General features: G+C 42.6%; 3 protein-coding genes and 3 non-coding genes across 7 annotated transcripts; 5 read left to right on the top strand and 1 right to left on the bottom strand.

The window, feature by feature from the left end:
• Positions 1–84: 84 nt before the first annotated feature.
• On the top strand, positions 85–12,368 carry GNL3 (G protein nucleolar 3). The gene is made up of 15 exons (XM_060308380.1): positions 85–211; positions 1,356–1,414; positions 1,809–1,946; positions 2,064–2,177; positions 2,268–2,348; positions 3,427–3,559; positions 4,685–4,797; positions 5,050–5,167; positions 5,458–5,545; positions 6,068–6,242; positions 6,356–6,498; positions 6,581–6,714; positions 6,806–6,987; positions 7,261–7,327; positions 7,415–12,368. Exons 1-15 carry the CDS (start codon positions 199–201, stop codon positions 7,498–7,500), a joined length of 1,644 nt encoding a protein of 547 aa, XP_060164363.1. The 5' UTR covers positions 85–198; the 3' UTR covers positions 7,501–12,368.
• Positions 3,601–3,678, top strand: LOC115859176 (small nucleolar RNA SNORD19). The gene has a single exon (XR_004041955.1). It is a non-coding gene; the product is annotated as a small nucleolar RNA SNORD19 (small nucleolar RNA).
• On the top strand, positions 4,842–4,923 carry LOC115859179 (small nucleolar RNA SNORD19B). Its single transcript, XR_004041958.1, has one exon. It is a non-coding gene; the product is annotated as a small nucleolar RNA SNORD19B (small nucleolar RNA).
• On the top strand, positions 5,935–6,011 carry LOC115859178 (small nucleolar RNA SNORD69). Its single transcript, XR_004041957.1, has one exon. It is a non-coding gene; the product is annotated as a small nucleolar RNA SNORD69 (small nucleolar RNA).
• Positions 7,747–21,695, bottom strand: GLT8D1 (glycosyltransferase 8 domain containing 1). Of its 2 annotated transcripts, none has more exons than XM_030867403.2 (10): positions 19,590–21,695; positions 13,556–13,609; positions 13,375–13,473; positions 11,292–11,505; positions 9,762–9,879; positions 9,451–9,535; positions 9,182–9,294; positions 8,654–8,820; positions 8,424–8,536; positions 7,747–8,278 (listed from the first exon to the last, which is right to left on the bottom strand). In XM_030867403.2, the coding sequence occupies exons 1-10, from the start codon at positions 19,627–19,629 to the stop codon at positions 8,088–8,090; spliced, it is 1,194 nt and encodes a 397-aa protein (XP_030723263.1). In that variant the 5' UTR covers positions 19,630–21,695; the 3' UTR covers positions 7,747–8,087. The 2 variants fall into 2 exon arrangements, with proteins under 2 accessions (XP_030723263.1, XP_030723264.1); XM_030867404.3 differs by lacking the exon at positions 19,590–21,695 and adding an exon at positions 17,923–18,024.
• Positions 18,236–20,175, top strand: SPCS1 (signal peptidase complex subunit 1). Its single transcript, XM_030867406.3, has 4 exons — positions 18,236–18,625; positions 18,985–19,044; positions 19,126–19,212; positions 19,688–20,175. Exons 1-4 carry the CDS (start codon positions 18,590–18,592, stop codon positions 19,811–19,813), a joined length of 309 nt encoding a protein of 102 aa, XP_030723266.1. The 5' UTR covers positions 18,236–18,589; the 3' UTR covers positions 19,814–20,175.
• Positions 21,696–21,823: the final 128 nt, after the last annotated feature.

Here is a 21,823-nt window from a genome sequence, read left to right as displayed (position 1 = left end):
GCCCCGCGGCCGCCAAGCGAACCTGGCTCCGCGCGACACTGCGTGCGCGCGCACGCGGGCAGGCCGCGGCGCGCTTTACGGCGGCAGCGTGAGTGCGTGACGCTCGCCCGTGGTCTCTGTTCGCACGTGGCGCCTGCGGAGGCGCTTGTGGCTGTGAGCGCTGGTGCAACAGCGGGCGCAGCCCTTCCGACTTACAGTATGAAGCGGCCGAGTGAGTGTGGTCAGGGGCGGGCTTGGAGGGGCCTCTGTGTCTGATGGTCGACGGACCCACCAGGGCGCTCGTCTGCGGCTTGGTCTCTGGGGAATGGAGGGCCGGCGGGGAGGCCGTAGCCCTGATCCCGCCTAGCACTGGGGGGTTGGAAGGCTCCACGTGAGTCGCGGGCCTGTGGTGCAGAAAGAAGGCTGGGCCCCAAGGGTGAAGGTCGGGCCAGAGTCTCGTGAGGACCCAGTCAGTGTCTGAGCCAGGTTTCAGGCGCAGCGTTTTCCCTTGTGCGGCCACGTTTGATCCGGCCCTGGTGAGATCTGAGAGCCGCCTCTCGACCCCACTGTTAGCTCCTCCTTTGTGATTCGTGCTATTTGATAAGAAGTGGCTCTATTTTTGGATCTTATACGCTTCTGTGTGCTATCCCAGTATAATCTGGGAAGAGTGGGAGCGGGGAAGTTGGGCTCTACAACGGATCTGTTGAATCCGTCTTTGGGACTTGAGTGGTCCGTGTTTTATCTTTACCACACACCCACAAGATTTTTTAAAATTCATTTATTTTTATTTTTGGCTGCGTTGGGTCTTCGTTGCTGCGCGCGGGCTTTCTCTAGTTGTGGCGAGTGGGGGCTACTCTTCATTGCGGTGCGGTGGCTTCTCTTGTTGCGGAGCACGGGCTCTAGGCATGCGGGCTTCAGTAGTTGTGGCTCGCGGGCTCTAGAGCGCGTGCTCAGCAGTTGTGGCGCACGGGCTTAGTTGCTCAGCGGCATGTGGGATCTTCCCGGACCAGAGCTCAAACCCGTGTCCCCTGCAATAGCAGGCGGATTCTTAACCACTGTGCCATCAGGGAACTTCCCCACAAGATTCTTAAATTAGGTTTCACAGCCAGTTAATTACTTAACGCAAACATAGATGTGACCCTAGAGCGCAGTCATCAAAAACTAAAACTGATCATTTGTGGATAAAGTGGATTTTAAAAAACTGTAAATAGGGCTTCCACGGTGGCTCAAGAGCAGCCACCAGAATGAGAAGCCCGCGGTCACCACAACTAGAGAAAGCCCATGCGCAGCAATGAGGACCCAACGCAGCCAAAAATAAATAAATTAAAAAGAAAACAGTAAATAAATTAACCCTTTTGTGATATGTTGCTTTACAGAGTTAAAGAAAGCAAGTAAACGCATGACCTGCCATAAGCGGTATAAAATCCAAAAAAAGGTAAGTCTTGTTCTTGAAAGAGTTATACCAAGTATAATGCTAAACTTATTTCTGCCCCACCCCTTCTCCACAAAGAGGTCTGGATTAATATTAGTATGATTTCACCTCAAGAAACGGAGGTTGGATAGACTATGACACAAGCTCTTAAGCATCAGAAGTAATTCAGTGATAAGAGTCTAAATTTTGATCAATATGGTAACAATTGCTGCAAAAAGAATCTCCTGGTGACTTTTTCTTGCTGTTTCATACATAAGCATGTGTTCTCTGCATTGTTACAGTTAAAGTTCTATGTTTCTAAGTCATTTTACAGATATAAGTAAACTGCAGCCAGATTGGTTAGTCACATGAATTTTGTTTAGTATTTTTGTTAACTAATAAAATTTTATTACGATAGGTTCGAGAACACCATAGAAAATTGAGGAAAGAGGCTAAAAAACGGGGTCGAAAGAAGCCTAGGAAAGACCCGGGAGTTCCAAACAGTGCTCCTTTTAAGGAGGCTCTTCTTCGGGAAGCTGAGCTAAGGAAACAGCGGGTAAAATGCATCTAAAATGTTCAACAAGTGATGTGTGGGTGTGTGTATTTTTTTCAAAGTAAAGTTACAATATCAGGTCACTTTGGCTCTCCCATTTCTCTTGTGGCTTGAACACAGCTTGAAGAACTGAAACAGCAGCAGAAACTTGACAGGCAGAAGGAACAGGACAAGAAAAGAAGACTTGGAACTGACCCTGCTGTTGAGCTATGTAACATGGAACCTGTGAAAGAGGTAATGATTACAGTCATGAAAAATGGAGAAATAGGTTACATCTACTGACCTACTAATTTTGTGTCCTTTCCCCTTGTCTTTATCACCTAGGAATTTGGGCAATGCAAAGCTAAGAAAGCCAAGTCAAGCAAACAGAATCCGAAGAGGCTGTATTGTCAGGAACTTAAAAAGGTATCATAGTCTAGGTTAGTGTCTAAAAGTGGTAATGAGGTTTAAAAGACTAGAATTTTTTTTTTTTTCTTTCTCTCCTGACACCAACATTGTAGAGGTGGAAGTAGAGTTCTCTTGAGCAGGAAGAATTCTTCAGCAAGTTGGCTTACTGATATGTTTCACTGAAGGAAATATTGTTATGGTTTTAATTTTTTTGCATGGGAACAGTTCCCCATAAGCATGATTTACAGAAGTGGCATTTTGTGATAAAATAACATTATGACACAGTGGCTTTTTAAATAGAAGGAAATACTTTAGAGGAGCAGTACAAAAGTAAGAATCTCTAAAGTACTTTGCTGAAACCTAAGTGAAGGAGGTCAAGGGGATGTCTTGGTGTAGCACTGCCATCCCCTACACCTATTTTCCTAAGGTCACTCCCTCCTGTGAATAGACCCTGACTGTGTTTCTCAGCAGCTCTTGGTAGGGCCACAAAGGTCTTTCAAACTACATAACTCAGAATGGGAAGATTATACATTTAGATAGTTGGGAATGTTTCCACTCTTGAAATCCACTTTGATCAGAGGCCACTGAACAAACTTATGTCTTACTGTCATGTAAGAAATAAACATGTGAACATCATTCACACCAAAGTGAAGATAAGAGATTCAACTCTGGGGCTTCCCTGGTGGCACAGTGGTTAGGAATCGCCTGCCAATGCAGGGGACACAGGTTTGAGCCCTGGTCCTGGAAGATCCCACATGCCAGGGAGCATCTAAGCCCGTGAGCCACAAATAATGAGCCTGTGTGCCACAACTACTGAAGCCCGTGCGCCTACAGCCCACGCTCCGCAACTAGAGAAGCCACCGCGGTGGGAAGCCCGTGCACTGCAATGAAGACTAGCCCCTGCTCACTGCAACTAGAGAAAGCCCACGTGCAGCAACGAAGACCCAATGCAGCCAAAAAAAAGAATAAATTTAAAAAAATTTTAAGAGATTCAACTCTGAGCTCACCCTGTTGCAAAGTAGACAACGCCAGTGTACTTATGTGGAGGGTGGTGCCAGAGCAAGGGATGGTGTTCTGATAGCTTCTGCTTTGACAGGTGATTGAAGCCTCAGATGTTGTGCTGGAGGTGTTGGATGCCAGAGATCCTCTTGGTTGCCGGTGTCCCCAGGTAGAAGCAGCCATTGTCAAGGGTGGACAGAAAAAGCTGGTACTTGTATTAAATAAATCAGGTAGGTGAAAACATTGCTCTTTATGTTCCACATACACTAGTGAGGTATGAGGAAAACATCTGAACAGTCTTGATTGTCTCTGAAGACTGATAAGATCCAACTCTGACCTCAACAAAACCAATGCATATGCATGAGCTCTTGTTGCCAAAGACAGTGCTGGGCAGTGGGGTGGAAATTTTTTTTCCCCTTAATTACTATATTATACTTTATTTACTTATTTATTCATTTATTTATTGTTATGTTGGGTCTTCTTTGCTGTGTGTGGGCTTTCTCTAGTTGCGGCGAGCAGGGGCTGCTCTTCATTGCAGTGTGCAGGCTTCTCTTGTTGTGGAGCACGGGCTCTAGGCATGTGGGCTTTAGTAGTTGTGGCACGTGGGCTTAGTAGTTGTGGTGCACGAGCTCAGTTGCTCTGTGGCACGTGGGATCTTCCCAGACCAGGGCTCAAACCCGTGTCCCCTGCATTGGCAGGCGGATTCTTAACCACTGCACCACCAGGGAGGTCCTGGAGATGTTTTCTAGAAGCGAATTAACTGGTTTGTACTGTTCTTTCGCTATTCAGTACTTAACCACCTTGTCTTATTTAACAGTGTAAGCTTTTATGCTCAGCTTACTGTGTAGTATATTTCACGTAGGAAGTGATGACAGAGTGCCACATTCTTCACACCTGTGCAATGTCGACATGTGGCACTATTTAGATGAGACATGATTATGTATCTGGGTTTGAGCAGCAGGGACAGAAACACCCAGAAACAGAAACCTGTGAAACAGAAAGTAAGGATGGGATCTAAAATTACAGTTGGGGTCAGTAAACATGGCTCCTACCTGATAGTAAATTCTGGAAACATAGCCCTAAGGTTAGTATGGTAATATTCTAGAGGATGACTTAATCCTGAAAGGATGAGCAATGCAGAGGGGAATTAAAGAAATACAGAGGTGTACATACTGAACTCTGTTAACCAGAAGCATGGTAGGCAGCTGACCTTCTCCCCATCTTCTAGTTCAGATACTTTTGAAAAAACTGGGAAAAGGCAAACCTGAATGAAATCCATAGTTTACTAGACTTTGCAAATTTATCTCAACAAAATGACCAAATTGGAACAGTGTTTTATTCCTAATCCCTATCAGATTTGGTACCAAAGGAGAATTTGGAGAACTGGCTAAGTTATTTGACAAAGGAATTGCCAACAGTGGTGTTCAAAGCCTCAACAAATCTGAAGGACAAAGGGAAGAGAATCAAGGTACCCTTAATTTAGTGGTGGGAAATGTGGTTCTTTCATCTTTCAGATGGGTGAAATATGATGAGTGTACAAAATCTTGATTAAAAAATGATAACTTTTAAGATCCAACTCTGATTTCATCCAGAGATAATCTGAAAGGCAATGGAATGTGGTGATTTTAATAGATGGGCTCTGGAGCCAGATGGCTTGGGTTTTGTCTGGTGGATTGTCAGAAGTAGTTAAACTAATTATTTAGAATTTTAACTTGTGAAGGTAAAGAAGAAATCTGCTCCATTCAAAAGTGAAGTCTGTGTTGGAAAAGAAGGCCTTTGGAAGCTTCTTGAAGGTTTTCAGGAGACTTATGGCAAAGCCATTCACGTTGGGGTAATTGGTGAGTTTCAGTTCAACATATTTTATGTCTTATCTCAGTAAGTGCAACTCGGCACTATAGGTAATGTTAGCTTCTAAGAGCTCTGGTTTATTTGAATTAATAATCGTTTCCTGCTCTTTCATTACCTGTGCAAGAAATGAAGATGCTAAGAGTAGTTTTAGTGTTGAAGTGAAGATGCTCAGATCCAACTCTGGTCTTGCTCTAAACAGGCAAGCATAAAATAAGGGAGTGGAGATTTTATAATTACCAGCACATAATGCCTTTTGTATCTGTGGATTTCCCATTTGTAGGTTTCCCAAATGTGGGGAAAAGCAGCATCATCAATAGCTTAAAACAAGAACGGATATGCAATGTTGGTGTATCCATGGGACTTACAAGGTAAATTGAGTTCCATAATTGCAATATTTCATTATAGGTAAGTATGATTTTGTTTATTTTAAGGGAGACAGTTTTCTATTTCTATTTACTCAACTTTCTATTTAGTGAAAGGAACAGGGTTAAGCCAGTGTTAGGCTTGGGAAGAATTGATTAGAATAGCTGCCCACAATCTAGTTTGAAAGACGAGCAAATAGATTCATAGAAGGAAAAGCTGCCTTAGAGGAAGTGATGTTTGAACCTGAACTTGAAATGAATAGAAGTCTGCCAGGTAGAAGAGGGGGGAGATACTACAGAGGAAACAGCATGTGTTTAGGTCAATATGTATGTAAGCTATAACACGTAGTGTTTTGTCTTTAGAAGAGGAGGGTGTGCTGTTATGGTTTTAGATAAACATGAAGCAAATGATGATAAAATGGATCTGACAGACTGTGCTGAGTTTGTTCAATCCAACCCTGAGCTTCGTTGTGTCTCTTGACCTTCAGGAAAACCAGTGCCCGTCAGTTACCATCTTTCTTGTCTCAGGTACATGCAGGTTGTCCCCTTGGACAAACAAATCACAATCATAGATAGTCCAAGTTTCATTGTGTCTCCACTTAACTCTGCTATTGCACTCGCTCTGAGAAGTCCAGCAAGTATTGAGGTAGTAAAACCAATGGAGGCTGCTAGCGCCATTCTGTCCCATGCTGATGCTCGACAGGTAAAAAGAATCCCCTTCCCTTGAGCTCCATTTTGTCTTTCATTATAAGCATTTTTTTTTAACATCTGTACTATATCAGATAGATGACAGTTTGTTTTTCTTTTTTTAATAAGGTAGTACTGAAATTTACTGTCCCAGACTTTAAGAATTCTCTGGAATTTTTTACTTCACTTGCTCAGAGAAGAGGACTGCACCAAAAAGGTGGAAGCCCAAATGTAGAAGGTGCTGCCAAACTGCTGTGGTCTGAGTGGACAGGGTAAGGCTTCTTTCTGTTGGCTTTTTGATGGCCACATAGAATAAAGGAACTGATTTTTGACACACTTTATTTTTAATACCAGTGCCTCCTTAGGTTACTTTTGCCATCCCCCTACATCCTGGACTCCTCCACATTTTAATGAGAGCATTGTGACAGACATGAAATGGGGCTTTAATCTGGAAGAACTGGAAAAGAACAATGCACACAGCATACAAGGTAAGCACGGCTTGTGTTTAAATACTGTCTTCATAAGCTGATAGGCCAATAAAGGTCTCATCTGTTTACACGGGCTGTTTACCTTTTCTAGCCATCAGGGGCCCTCGTTTAGCCAGTAGCATCCTTTTCCAGTCATCGGGTCTGACAAATGGAGTGATAGAGGAAAAGGACATACCTGAAGAATTGCCGAAACAGAAAGAATGGAAGCAGGAGGAGGGGGGGGACTATGAAGATGTCAACACTGACCAGGAATGTGTTGACGAAGAAGGTGATGTAAGTATGTTGTGCGTGAGTTGTTTAAGCTGAAGTAAGTTTTCTAGCATTACAGTGTACAACAGAGGGGAAGGGGCTGAAGGAAGAAATAGAAATTAAATATTTCATGACTTTAAAAAGCCTCGTACAATTTAGAAGTTTAAGGCTTGCAATCATTAGTCTTGATTTTGTGCATCCATTAATGTGTAACTCCAGAGACGTTTTCTGGGTATGTAATTAAATTGGATTAATGAGCACACAAGGGCTTACTAACACTGTTTCTCTGTCCCACAGGAAAAGAGGTCAGACATGTCCCCTGAAGAAGAGGCCTGCGAGGCACTGCCTGAGGACTGTCAATCAGGTGAGTTGGGTGGAGGGATCTTCTAACAAAGCAGTACAGTAGCTTTTATTTTTGTTTTTAAACACCTCCTTTTTCTTTCCAATATAGATAAGCAGTCTGCACCATCTTTCATCTTGGATAAAATGACTGAAGAGGAAGATGATGCTTATGATTTCAGTACAGATTATGTATAATAGAACTTTGTCCTTATATAATGGTGTTTTGTTGTTGGTTTTTAACATTGTGAGCAGACTGCTAAGCTGTTCTCTGCGTGTGATGTACCAGTTTGTTACAGTATGACATAAGCTGTGTAAATTTTGTGAATGTGTATATAATGATATATTCATTTTAAAAAATCAGGCAACTTTAGAAAGTGTCTAAATTCTATAAAAAGATATCTCTTAAACAGTGAGTGGATAGAAGTAAAGTTAAAACATACCTTATTGAAACATGTACTTTTACTTTATTTACAGATTCGGCCACAGGTCACAAAATTAAAACCAAGCAGCAGTGTTGAACTAGCTGTACCAGCCGTATCTAAGTACATTCACCTCTGGTCGTTCAGCACTGTCAGTAAGCAAACTCTTGGTAAGGCAGATGGAGGCATATTTATAGTCTGTCTGGGAAGCTGACTGCCAGATGGGGCAGTTTGTCCTCTTTACCCAGCTGAAATGTCCCTTGTCCCTTTGTTGCTGCAAACAGGCATTGAAGCCTAGCAAGTGTTACTTCCCACACATACTGTCTTCCAGGATTTCCTGAGAAATGCTTATAGCATATTTATTTACTTTATATTTGAGATCTCCACATGTCTTCGGATTAGGCTGAATTTGCCTGTTGGGTCCGGAATATACCATTTTTCCCAGACATCAGTATATGAAGCAGTTCTTCCCCATGGCTTAAAGTGCCCATTCCAGTGGAGTAGCTTGGCAGCCTTAACAAACTGGGGTGAATATCGTTTTCCAGCACTGGAACCTTACATTTAGGAAAAAAGAGCCAAATGACTGTACTAATCAGACACAAGACTGCAGGAAACTTAAGGGAAACAATATATTCCATCCCTGAGGGTGGTCCTTTAGACACTTTATTAGCTTAGGCCCTTGGTTAATTATCTACTTACCAAGGTGGCGAACATTCCACATAGGGTCGATGGTGGAGTGCTGTTGATAAAATACGATCAGCAGAGGTGGTGTTGTGATGCTGCCAGCCAGTGTTCTACTGTACAGCCCTTCTCTTGGTGGGACAGATAACAAATGAAAGCTGTTAGTAAAGAATCCTAATTCCTGTTAGTGAAGACCACCAGGGTTGAAATAACAAGAGTTTTCACAGCTAGGCCAGTTACATACTTACTCTACATTGAGTTTCATCCATTTTTCCAGCTGGCTAGTTATATTCTGTCTTTTCCATTCTGTCAAGTTTGCAACAAAAACTCCAGGGTTAAATGAGCAGGTGCTGGCTTTCATGGAAAGCTTACGAATTCTTTCCTTTTTATAGTCAAGATATCCAATGTAATTGTACTAAAAACACAATTGGGATATATAGTATGTTTAATGCTTCAAACAGTAATTTGATAACTGTTCTGCTTACTTATGACTTCTCAGATTATTAACAAAGGGCTCTACATAAAGCAAATAAAAGTGACACTTGGGATTGCAAGTTAGACAACAGGAACCTAAACATTAAGCCAGATGTTCAAGGAGAATTAGGGTGTCTAATCCGTGAACCAATCTAGGAAAGCAGCCTTGAGTTTTGGGATGAAATAATTGGTGAATAAAATGTAGCTAAAGATTTAGAATTCCCTGATTTTGCTGCCTCTCCCCATTGACATGAATTATAGGGAGTGGAGTGTCTATTTACAAGGTCTAATAAGTAATTTACCTGGTTCCCTGCTCCACGGATGACAACTTTAGTAGAGGATGAATCACAATCTTCTGAAAATGCAGCTGCATGTCCTGGCTTCAGTGGTGTATTGTACAGGGCAAGAATATCACCTGAAACAGATAAGGTTTAAGATTTACACTGGAAGTTGCCCCAAGATTCCCTATTCCTCCCACTTAGGATGGCCTTTTATAGGATATCATAAATAAGACAACCACTATCGCCCACGCTGGACAGAGAGCAGCACTGATGGTGACATTCTTTAGTACCTTGCACAATTACATCATCGTCCATATATATGGCCTTCTTTGCGCTGGGGACCAGAATTGGCAAGTAGAACCTTGCAAAGGTTAACTGGAAAAGGAAAGAGGCATTGGCACAAGATTTGTCAGTGGCTGTGCTTTTGTTTATTAGAAACTCCCAGAATGCTCTCAGTATCCATGCAGGAGAAGACAGCCAAAGGTCTCTGAACTTCCAGGTTTGGTCCCCAGGGAAGTACTAGTACTGTACCCACAGTTACCCAGGTATTCCAATCATTTCATAATACTACCAAGTACAAACAAGGATGCATGGAACTCACTGGTTTCATGGAATCCCCCTGGTCAGGATCCTCCTTTACTTTCCCTTCCAAAAGTTTAGTGTCAAAATTCACAATTTTGTACCTAATGCTTTTCAGGGTACTGCTGCTGAGCCAGGACCTGATGAAAATAAACCACTAAATATCAGTTTTAAGTAATCATGTCCCAAACCACAGCCATATCTCTGCTTTCCAATAAGACCATAATGCAAGAGAAATCCTGAGGACAAAATAGGTGTCTTCAAGCCCCTTCACCTCTGAGCATTGGTTTCCTCATCTGCAGTGAATTTACCCACTAAAGACCCTTCCTGAACCAAGATTCCATGGTGATAGTGCACCCAAAGGCTCATACTTTTGATCACTCTTCTGACACTAAAACTGCTGTAAAAAAAATTCATTATGGAATTGAGAAGATCCTTTCACCACATGGATCATTTAACATTTGTCCCTCCAAATACATCAGTGAAGAAAATGAGTCAAAATATGATGGTAGTGAAAGCTAAGTTATCAACAAAGCTGGTAAATCAGTCTGTTAATCTACACTCATTAATTCACTGTGTTGGCTGAGTGATTTCTACCTGAGTCTAAGGTACTGCCTGTAAGAAACGTCAGTATTCCCTAAAGAGGTGTTGCACATTTTTCCTAGGCCCATTTCACATCAGCGTTTTGTGGATATAATGTTATTTCTATAGTCTATTTTAATGCAATATTTCTTTCTACATTATTTTAGATGATTTCTTGAGTTTTTAAAATACGGAAAAATAATTCTTAACAACTTTGATGAACAACCATGGAGAAAGGCACAAGGACAGATATGTTTTAGAACTTTGACCACTATTAACCTGTTAGATAAAATGTTTCTTGGAATAAACTTTGTAAATCTTAATTCAAAGCATCTTTCAAAACAGTTAAGACTATCCATCAGATTGAGTTTCTATTAATCACAGGTTACAATAGTAAGGATCATTTGCTGAGCGATTATTATGTCATAGGTGTTTTCATATATTTTTTCATTTACTTGACACAACAATCCTCTAATCTGGGTATTTATACCCCGTACTTACAGATGAGTAAATGGGTTCCAAAGAGTTAGGTAATGTTCCCCACTATGGGCTAAAATTTGGATCAGTGTCTATGCTCACTTCACCATACTACCTTGCCATTGCTCCCATGTCCCTTCCCACTCTAGACCAGAACTACTCAAGAGCATGTTCTTGAAATAAGGAACTCGTAAGAGAATGTAAATCAACACCTTACTTCCTTCATTGAGAAAGTCTTATTACCAAAAAAAAAATCCACTTAACTATGCATAGTAACGCAGTTGATTTACATCTTGGCACAGTTTTCTTACATGTTTTTGCTATCATGGAGACATGTTTATGGTACAATCACATGGAAGAACAATGTGCAGTTTACATGTGGTATAATTGTATAGGAAAAATGTAAACATTGAAAAACATATTACTGGATTGGCAGCTGGCCTGCTCTTAGAGCATCCCCTAGAAGCAGAATCATCAGGGAAGCGGAGCTCACCGGAGATGGTCTCCTGTACCGTTGAGTGTAACAATGTAGAAAATCACATTGGAGCGAGTGTTGTGCTGAATACTGTTTATGGCTGCAATGGCCCCCCCAAGCCTATCTTCAGATGCAGCAATGACCACAGGAATCTCCTCTTGTCTCCCATCTACCGCATGTTGGGGAGCATTTGGGACAAAGTCTACAGGCTGAAGCCCCACAATTCCTGAATCTGCAAAGAACACAAAGAAGGTACTGTGATACAAACACAATCTCAAGAGCTTTTGATACAGAGCCCAAGGCATGAAAAGAGGTAAGCTGAGAATTATGATACACCTCATTCTGCCTCATTGTAATGTGAAGCATATAGCCCAGAAATTGTGTTTTCCTGTATGTAACCAGGCCTTTGGAAAAGCATTTTTAAAAAAACAGGCAGACAATTCTGATACATTACTGGTAGGAATATAACAATCTTTTTAGACCTTATTTGGGCAATTTGTATCAAGAGCCTTAAACAGGTACATGGCCTTTGACCCAATAATTCCCCTTGTGTCTCTTAAGGACATCTGAGAGGTAACCAAAAGTCACAATTTTATTTACAATTGTGAAAAACCTAGAAACAGACTAAAAAACAGTTGTTTTTCAAACTGTGAATTGTATCCCACAAGTAGGCATGAAATCAGTATAAGTGGATCGCAATCAGAACATGAGTAGGAAAACAGTTCCTGAATTGGAATAGAACAGTGACTTAGAAAATATCAGAATGCATCACATACAGGAAATGCAAGTATTGTTTTGTAAACCTTGCTTTTTATAATGTTTGTTCATTTACTCATTCATCATGCATTGAACACTGAATGCCTACTATGTGCCAAGCAATATCTAGGCACCAGGGTTACAGCCATGAATAAGATGGTCAAGTCTTTACCATTGTGTAGGGCAGATAGACAATAAATACATGTATGTGTCTGCTGTATGTAACACATTCATTATTGTGGGGTTGCCATCAAAAAAATCTGAAAGTCATTGTACCAAAAGACTTTTTCCTATGGCAAAAAGTAAACTATGTGACATTAAATTTACATATGAAGAGTTTTGTCATGGTGACGTACTTGGGATATAATTATGTGAAAAACCATGTCATGTGTAGTTTATATATAGTATAATCTCAACTGTATAGAAAAAAATACAGAGAAAAAAACCTGGAAGGTACTAACACAAAATTTTAATAATTATCTCTAGGCAGTGAAATCATTTATTCAATGAATATTTAGAAGCACCTCCTATGTACCAGACACAACTGTCCTCATGGAGCTTGAATGCTGTTTTCTTTTTTATATATGTTCCCACCAGAAGCATGCATTACTTTATGTAAAAATATATGTATATATAAAAATACACACACATATATACACTATTATAAAAACATGCTATCAGAGCACTCAGTGAAAGTTAAGGAAAAGCTATTAGTCTTTTCCTGCTCTGGTCAAGTACAGTGGGCGACAATCCAAAAATGATTTTTGACAAACACTCTGAAGCCTCAAACATCCCTCAATACCAAGGCAGAGCAGTATGAACAACTAATCTAAAATAACTGGCAGCGGAATTATACAATAGTGGTCTTTTAAATCAGGTGACAAGGCTTTGTGGTTTTGTTTTACTACTAAAGACCTGCTGATATGGTTTCATGTGTTAAAGCAGAGTAACAGGTAAAGGAAAGTAACCAGACTGACACTCTAGTGAACAGAGGAGGCATCAAACACCAGCAACACTAACCTGTCCCCACATTCTGAAGCCCTGCCCTACTGAAATGTCTGTAGATAACAGCCCACAGTGGCTCCTTTCTCCAAGGCCTCTGATTTGGTAAAAAGGAATCTTCTGTGAGATCAAACCCTCAGCAAACAACTGCCCGGCAAGGAGAAGGGGACAGGCTGCAAGAGCACAATGAGTGCCACCTGCCTTTCTGAAAGTCTTTAGTACTTCTATAAGGCCAAGAAAAAAGCCGCCTTTTCTTTGAATCTAGTGATGTAACTCAGAATGTGGGACACAGGGAATTCCAGGTCCTCAACACATGCCAAGGCATTAGTCAGGGTTCCCATACCTGAAACCTCGTTCCTCAGCAAACTGCTCAGGCCGAGGAAGTTATGGTGCAAAACCAGTAAGAAGAGAGCAACAGCCAGGACCAGGATGATAATGTTTACTGAAACAGAGGAGAATGCCCATGTTACATCTCTTCACCTTTTGACCTGGTATAAAACAATAGAACTGTAGAAAGGACATACCTTTACGGAATGACATCTTTTTCTTCTGTCTTATATAAATATTAGTTATTAACCCTACAAAACAAAAACAAGCCCCCAAAGTCAGTAGGTACATTAGAATGGCCATCAAAATGCCTACATGCTTTTTGTTTTTTTTTCTGGCTGCGTGCGGGCTTTCTCTAGCTGTGGTGAGCCAGGCTACTCTTCGTTGCGCTGCGCAGGCTTCTCATTGCAGTGGCTTGTCTTGTTGCAGAGCATGGGCTCTAGGCACGTGGGCCTTAGAGCGCAGGCTCGGTAGTTTCGGTGCACAGGCTTAGTTGCTCTGCAGCATGGGGATTCTTCCTGGACCAGGGCTCGAACTGGGTCCCCTGAATTGGCAGGCGGATTCTTAACCACTGTGCCACCAGAGAAGTCCCACCTACACACTTTTATTCAGGTAGAAACAAGAAATGCATACGGTATTTTCTGCAAGAAACTCGTTTTGAATTAACAGTTTCCAAGGACCCAATTTGGGATCTGAATTTTTTATGGTAGTCATAATAATAAAATACTTCCAGTAACTTACAGCCTTGTATACCATATGCCACTAGATGAAAAGCAAAAGAAGTTCTACCAGGAGGAATACTTGGAGTCTAACCACTATGGAAATGTTTTCTGAATGAATTTCTACTTAAAATTCCTAATTAGACATGGACTTCAGTTGTCTATGATCCAGTAAACCAAGGTCAGCCTCGTTGGTACAAACATCCCTGCTCCAAGATGTATTCCATTCATCTTTAACTGGAATTAAAGAAAAGAGAAAAAAGAACAGTTCCCAAATTCATTTAAAACTATAGCAGAGGGACTTCCCTGGTGGCGCAGTGGTTAAGAATCTGCCTGCCAATGCAGGGGACACGGGTTCGAGCCCTGGTCCAGGAAGATCCCACATGCCGCTGAGCAACTAAGCCCGTGCGCCGCAACTACTGAGCCTGCGCACTAGAGCCCGCGAGCCAAAACTACTGAAGACTGCACACCTAGAGCCCGTGCTCCGCGACAAGAGAAGCCACCGCAATGAGAAGCCCGCACACTGCAACAAAGAGTAACCCCTACTCGTGGCAACTAGAGAAAGCCCGCGCGCAGCAACAAAGACCGAACGCAGCCAAAAATAAATAAACTTATAAAAAAAAAAAACCTATAGCAGGGAAACAGAATTACAAAAATTCACAAAATCCAATCTTGCTATCAAAAGTTTAGAGCTCTAGTCTCAAAAATTTAAAATCTGCTAAAAGAAAAAATTAGCTTCTTCTGGGGCTTCCTATCTGTTGGTTAACTACCCATCTCTTATGAAAGTGGTGTCTAATACTGTCACTCCGCCGGTGGTTTGTGCTCCCCAGCTCATCTGAAGCCTTCACTTTTTCAAAACAATTCAATGGAAACAAGACTGTAAGTGGGGCTAAATTAAACAATTAGGTTTCTACAACAATCTCTGGGTAATGTTTCATTAAAAACATTTTATACAACCTGGATATTGTGATCCTACATTTGAGAACTTTACCCCTTTCTACTTCATCTTCCCCCATGGGAGTACCTAACATTTACATAAAGGCTATTAATTTTACAAAGCACTTTCAAATATAGCATATTTCTAAAATCAAAGTTAGTTTGAATTAATTTCATCTTAAATGAAGTGCGTGCCTATCAGGCACTTGATTTCGCAAGGCCTTTGAAAAGAAGAGAAATATATTGAAGTGCTGTTTAAAAACTGGGATCACAGGCCAGATTACAAATTTGGGAGAACATAATTCAGACTCCCAAAGAACAATCTAAAATACACACATTCTTTCTCGCTCACTCTCATTTCTTTCTAGAACAGTATATGTAAAGTATATTATACCAACAAGCTTACTCTCTAAAGACTACAAATCGTTATATACCCTGAGCCATGTGTCTCTATCTCCTCTTGAGGACTGAGCCTTACCTATAGAAGGTGGCAGACTGGGGGCTGCTCAGACAGAGTTCTAACATCTGCCTGCTTGGAGTCAACTTCCACCAAGACTGGAGAAAACTATCTCACTTTAATAAATCTCATTTAGTTAATGGTATAAGGGCCAATGGTTTAGCTCAACAATGTCCACTAACAATTACTTACAGGTGGTATGTTAATTGAGAGGCACAAGTATTTGTGCTATTGTAGCTAGCTAGACAGAAGAAAAACACAATCCCAGCAGGTATTTGATGTACTTAAGTAGATTCACATGGCAGAAACCACCTACTCCTAAAACTCTTCCACAGTTATCTACATGCAAAATGCCGATTATTATGGAGTGTGTCTGATCCATATTTCCTTTCCTGGTGCAATTCCTGGTAATGGAATTCACTGATCTGGTTAGAAAGAATTCTCAAAACAAAACTGTATGTACATCCCGGATGTGCAATATTGGCTGTATTTTTGCAAGAGTACACAACTGTGTACAATTTGATCAGTAATATTCAATTGTTCACTATGAAAAGTAGCATTTTGTCTATAAATTACAAGACCTTCACATTCCCAAATCATTCACAATACACACACATAGCAGGCATTCCCAGAAATATGGGTGAAGAAACCTTACGGGGCAAGAACACTTTATGTTTTTAACTTGCTAGCTACCTGCAATAGTACCCACATCTCAGTGGCCTTTTCTGCTTTTCTTTCTACTGCTATATATTCCCAAGGAAGGCCATTCCACTCATGCTCTGCAACCTATCCTATAATTGTTTCCTTGGCGCAGCATCAGCAAACTCTTTCCCTCTCTGCTGGATCACACACTTAGCAGCATTAATTATCATGCTCTGGTATCTTCCAGTTAATTAAAAAATAAAAAAGACACCACTTCCCATATCCCAGCAGACCCACAGACCCGTTTCTCTGTTCACTCTCACTCTAAAAGCTTGAAAGGATTTAAAGTTCCCAGCTCCACTTTCTCTCTTGTCCTCTATCCTACTTCAACCAGACTTCTGGCCCTACTTCTCCATTCAAAGTGGCTTTGTCGAGGTCACAAAAGACCAAGGTCATCTTTCTGTCCTCTTACCCATCCCCTCAGAGGCCATCAAGAAAGTTCACCGCTCCCTCTCTTCAATTATGAAATTATCTCATTTATTTGATTTGTTTCTTTGTGTCTTCCCTGCTCTATGAAAACAGTGATCCCAGTGAAAAGTGTTTATTCGTGTATCCTTGCCATCTAAAACCATGTCTGGTAAATGGTAATAGGTATGTGATATTTGTTGAATGGTCTTGTTAATCCAGGAGCAAGGCTGGTTCTCAGCTCTGAAAGGGAACACGATCTTTGATAATAATCATGAAAACAAATTCAAACACAAGGCAAGACATGGATTCCAATGGAGATCTGAAATTGAACCTGGCACGCAATCTCCTTTTCCCATGATTATCTTTATAGCTCAAATACCATAAAGGCTCTGCAGCAACTGCCACCCTGTGAAATGCATTTAAAGAGGGATAACACAGAGGGATTCATCTATTTCTGCATACGAGGGAAAGTCCGTTTAGTCTCTGCCAGACTGAAAGGTGGAAAAGGCACTAAGGATATACATCCACTTTCTCTACCTCTTCTCTGCCTAGCTCCTACTTGGCTTTCAGGAGTCAGGGGAGCCTCCCCCAAACCTCACATTCAGCTGCATCTCCCCTGAGCTCTCACATCTCCCAGGCTTCGCTCCCCCAGAGTAAATCCGGCTTATATTTGTGGGGTTACGTGGCTGTCTCCCTTGACACACTCTGGGCTCTAGGAAGGCAAGGACCTGGTGTTGGTCACGGCCATGTCCTTGGCCCAATTCATGGCACAAAAAAAGCTGCCGGGAATGTTTGTTGACTGCATGAGGTCGGCAGCCGCACACCGCCTGCCCTGGAGTGCCTAGAATCCCACCGCCTGTGACCCTGAGGCGCAACACAGCACAGAGGCCAGACAGCCAGTTGGGACCCACAGGCCCAGGTTTCCCAGAAGTTTCTCTCCGGAACGTGGGTCTTCCACCTTGCTCAGAGTAACGGGGCAGGGCCTAAGCTTCTGAGATAGACGCCGGCCTTGAGAGGCAGTGCGAAACCTTTGCTGGCCTCTTTCGGGAGGCCTGAGTCTGTGAGGACGCCAGTGAAGCCGCCAAGCAGCCTGGAGGGACAAACTGGAGACTCCCCGGGTGGGAACTCTCTCCAACTCGTGCGAAGAGACGGGCCAGGACCCGTCCTTCTCCGAGGGCATTCCCTTTCTCTGGATGATGGGTTCTGGGGTACTCCCCTCTAAATTCTGGGGGTCAATAACGTTTAGGAGTGTTTCGCAATGGGTGACGCTCCAGGGGTTCTCCCCACCCCGCGGCCCCGAGGCCAGCCGTTTCCCTCGGACGCTCCCCACGGCCTCCCTTACCTGCAGCCCGAGGAGGAGGGGCCGCTGCCCACGCCCCGGCCCGCCCCGCCAGCTCAGCGTCCCCACCGCAGGCCCCGGGGCCCAGCCCGCTGCCGGGCCGCCCGCGTCCCCTGCACTCCGGACCGAGCCCGCCTGCCCGCTAGCTCCGCGGCCGCCGCGCAGTCCCGCAGCCCCCCGCCGTTAGCCGCTCGGTCCGCAAGACCGTCGCGCAGAGCAGGCGCCGCCGGGCAGCCCCGCCGCTGGGGTCCTCGCCGAGAAATGTCCGTCGCCATGGAGACGGGGCGCGCGCAGGCCGCCGTTAAGCCGCGAAGGCACAGCCAAGTACAGTTTGGCGGACCTGGACCGCGGCCCTCGGCACCCAACAGCACTGACGGCGAACCCTTCACGGGCGCGTGATGCCTCGGCTCGGCCGCCACCGTCAGCACCTCGGCCCTTGCAGAGAGGGCGCCGGCCTACAGCCAGCTCCGAAAGCGCGGGTCGCCTAGCGAGGGCACGGGGAGGGGCCTCGGGCCGACCGGGTTTGTGGGAGACATCCGCTTCCGGAGCCGCGGCCATCGCGACCCTCGGCTCGACAGGACAGTAGAGCTGTACGCAGGAGCTGACTCCGGACCCTACTGTCCCTGAGTCCCGGCCGCATTCGCTCCGCCGCCCGCCTCCTGAGCCAGTCATGTTGGAGTATCTGAGTTCCCTGCCCACGCAAATGGTGAGGGCGCTGCCCGCCTCGGCCCCAAGATTCCTACACGCCGCTCGCGAGCCTGGCAGCTCCGCAACCCTTGTCCGAGACCCACCCGGTGCAGCGCGGTTCCTACCCCGGATGGCTACTTTCTTCCCCGAAATGAATCTCCTGGGTCCCCTTCTCTCTTCCCCCGCGAGGATACCCCAGCCCGGGTTCCGTGAGTTTGCTTTAATTCCCCCGGGAAACCCAGAATGTCATTCCTTGCTTAAGTTCTTGGGGAAGTCCCATATATTGGGATCGCCCTGTGCCAAAGCTGTGAGGCCAGGGCAGGAATGTACCTCTCCAGTGGTGGAACCAATTTCTGCTTTGCTCTCCTTCACCTCTAGGATTACAAGGGCCAGAAGCTAGCTGAACAGATGTTTCAGGGAATTATTCTTTTTTCTGCAGTAAGTATTGGTTTTGCATAGTCGTCTCTCCCCACCCCCACCCCAGCTTGACTGTATTTAATATACTTGCTTTGTCTCTAGATAGTTGGATTTATCTACGGGTACGTGGCTGAACAGTTCGGGTGGACTGTCTATATAGTTATGGCGGGATTTGCTTTTTCGTGTTTGGTAAGAAATTTATGGGTGCTTGGATGTTGGTGGCAACTTAGGTTTTCTGAATTGGGTTGTTTTGGTTGGCCCTAGTAGTGAGAACCGGCACCATCGTTTACCTCGTCCTTCCCTTGCTATCACTGGAAAAGTAAATGCCAAATAGCATCAGATAAGGTTAAGTTACATAAAGCTCATTTCTTCTGGCAGGCGATCCAAGCAGTAATCTTAAAGTCACACTAGACCTTAAGACCTTACGGTCTTCATACTGCTCCCTCCTCACCTTTCTTTTAGCTCTTAAAGCCATGTGTAAACAATGAGGCTTGTTCTCACTTACAGTATCTTGTCTGGGTGGTGGCACATAGTTTTCATAGGAATGTCAGTTTCATTTTTTTTACCTTTAGCATAGGAGTCATTTGGGAACCAGGCATTATCCATAATGCTCTTTTAAACTTTTAATGGCCATAAATGATGCATTTTCTCTGTTCTGACCCAGCTGACACTTCCTCCGTGGCCCATTTATCGCCGGCACCCCCTCAAGTGGTTACCTGTTCAAGACTCAGGCACAGAAGACAAGAAACCAGGGGAAAGAAAAATTAAGAGGCATGCTAAAAATAATTGATTGGGGTTTTCATGATTGAGCTTTACTACTGCACCTGCTTTTGTTTCGTGTGACATGAGCTAAATTGTTTTCATATCCAAAACATGAGCTAAAAACACCTATGCTCAGCTGTGTACAGATTTTGTTCTCTCTATATTTCACTTTTATGTTGGGTTTTGATTTATAAATATTTTAGACCTTCTCTTCACAATCTTCCTCTGAAATGGAGAACAGAAAACACAAGTATGCAAAGTTTCTTTCAGGTCTACAAAATAATGAAGAATAAAAGCCTCATAAATGATAGTACAGTTTAACTATCAAAGTTTTATAATTCATTATGAGTCATCAGGCTGTTTTCAAATAAAACTCACAGTGCAACTCAATGTCTAAAGAGTCTTTTGTTTATTGTTCTGCAGCATGACTACTAGTAAAAGCCAAAGTTAGAAGTTTGTGGTTCTGAAAGTGTAAGAACCATTTCTCTTTTCTGAAGCTACAAGTTCCTAACATACTTTTTTTTTTTCTTTAACAACAGCAAAAGCACCTATAAAAAAAACTTTTGCTTTATACATTTAACATCTTATTCAATGCATGATTCATATGTGATATCTTACAGCTGTGAAATTTACCACAAATGTAAATTTGTGGTAAAGTAGTATCTTGGTACCACTAAAATAAGGCTATTGCCAAGCAGAAAACATTTAATCCAGGCTTTACCTAAGGTGGTTCAAAGTGGAAACCATAAAACTGTAAATTCCTTTAAAATTTTCCAGAGGGCCGAAGAGAAAAATGATCTAAAGGCCTTGTGGGAGGGATGGGAGTGGAAGGGTTATTACAGGTAATATTCTGTTTCTCAATACCAGGATATAGGACTTCCAAACTATGAGTTTAAAAAAAAGGGAGCAAAGACCTTAATATAGCAAAAGTCAGGAAAGGATTCTAAAAAAGGGGAAGAAAAATAAAAGATGGCAGAAACAAGAACAAGCATATCAATAAGTATAATAAATGTGATTATAAAGTTAAGAGCTCCCAATAGGGTTAAAAATCATGTCATCTCATGTTCTCAAAATGACACCCCAATGGGCTTCCCTGGTGGCGCAGTTGTTGAGAGTCCGCCTGCCGATGCAGGGGACACGGGTTCGTGCCCCGGTCTGGGAAGATCCCACATGCCGCGGAGCGGCTGGGCCCGTGAGATACGGCCGCTGAGCCTGCACGTCCAGAGCCTGTGCTCCACAACGGGAGAGGCCACAACAGTGAGAAGCCCGCGTACCGCAAAAAAAAAAAAAAAAAAAAAAAAAAAATATATATATATATATGTATATATACAGAATGTTAATAAAAAAGGTATGGAGGAGATTTTTTTTTTATTCTGAGAAAATAATATGTATAACTTTATACCAGTAAGTTAGAAAACTTTAGTAGAACTGATGACTTTGCAGAAAGATGTGGATTTATAAAACATGCAAGAAATGGTAAATAGCTCAGGAAGACCGATGGTTTGCCAAAAATTTGTCCTCAGCTGAGCACTAGGACTAGATGTTTTTAGAGTTAAGTTGTTAAAAACCCTTCAAAATAAAGAAATTTCAGAAATTAGGCCATGAACCCAGGCCTAGCACCTGGCACATAGTAAAAACTAAATAAAAGTCTTTTATGTGGACTAGAAAGAGAACATTTTATTATTTTATGTGTGTGTATAATTTTCATAAAAGGTAAGACATATTTTTAACTGTAAAAAATGAAAATATTTCTGGAGTCATATTCATGTTTAGAGTCCCTCAAATGCAGAAGTTAAAATTTACTAATCAAAACTTTTATTTTTTAAAAACTATTTGCTAGATGGGTATTGCCCCTTATTAAACAACTAATAAAATATGTGATATACAGTTCTACATTTAAAACATGGGAAGACAATATCTTGATGTATAAGAAGACAAATTTCAGGAGACAAATATGTCCAACATAACTAAAAGGATCTGGACTTTACTTAACACCTACTGAATTAGAAAAGGAATTAGCGTTTAAGGAATGTTTTCG

Source organism: Globicephala melas, chromosome 11 (assembly GCF_963455315.2).
Source record: "Globicephala melas chromosome 11, mGloMel1.2, whole genome shotgun sequence".
Taxonomy (NCBI): domain Eukaryota; kingdom Metazoa; phylum Chordata; class Mammalia; order Artiodactyla; family Delphinidae; genus Globicephala; species Globicephala melas.
This window is presented reverse-complemented; position numbering and strand designations above follow the sequence as displayed.

What these genes read in the sequence shown, in the direction of transcription:
- GNL3 (XM_060308380.1), top strand. An exon ending in GTATCCATGGGACTTACAAG is followed by an intron (nt 5,546 to 6,067) that starts GTAAATTGAGTT and finishes TTCTTGTCTCAG; the next exon opens with GTACATGCAGGTTGTCCCCT. An exon ending in CTGTGGTCTGAGTGGACAGG is followed by an intron (nt 6,499 to 6,580) that starts GTAAGGCTTCTT and finishes TTTTAATACCAG; the next exon opens with TGCCTCCTTAGGTTACTTTT.
- SPCS1 (XM_030867406.3), top strand. Translation starts at nt 18,590, where the DNA reads ATGTTGGAGTATCTGAGTTCCCTGCCCACGCAAATG. An exon ending in GAATTATTCTTTTTTCTGCA is followed by an intron (nt 19,045 to 19,125) that starts GTAAGTATTGGT and finishes CTTTGTCTCTAG; the next exon opens with ATAGTTGGATTTATCTACGG. An exon ending in GATTTGCTTTTTCGTGTTTG is followed by an intron (nt 19,213 to 19,687) that starts GTAAGAAATTTA and finishes GTTCTGACCCAG; the next exon opens with CTGACACTTCCTCCGTGGCC.
- GLT8D1 (XM_030867403.2), bottom strand. Translation starts at nt 19,629, where the DNA reads ATGGATAATGCCTGGTTCCCAAATGACTCCTATGCTAAAG. An exon ending in GGTACAGGAGACCATCTCCG is followed by an intron (nt 9,880 to 11,291) that starts GTGAGCTCCGCT and finishes TATTTTCATCAG; the next exon opens with GTCCTGGCTCAGCAGCAGTA. An exon ending in AGGGGGATTCCATGAAACCA is followed by an intron (nt 9,536 to 9,761) that starts GTGAGTTCCATG and finishes TTCCTTTTCCAG; the next exon opens with TTAACCTTTGCAAGGTTCTA.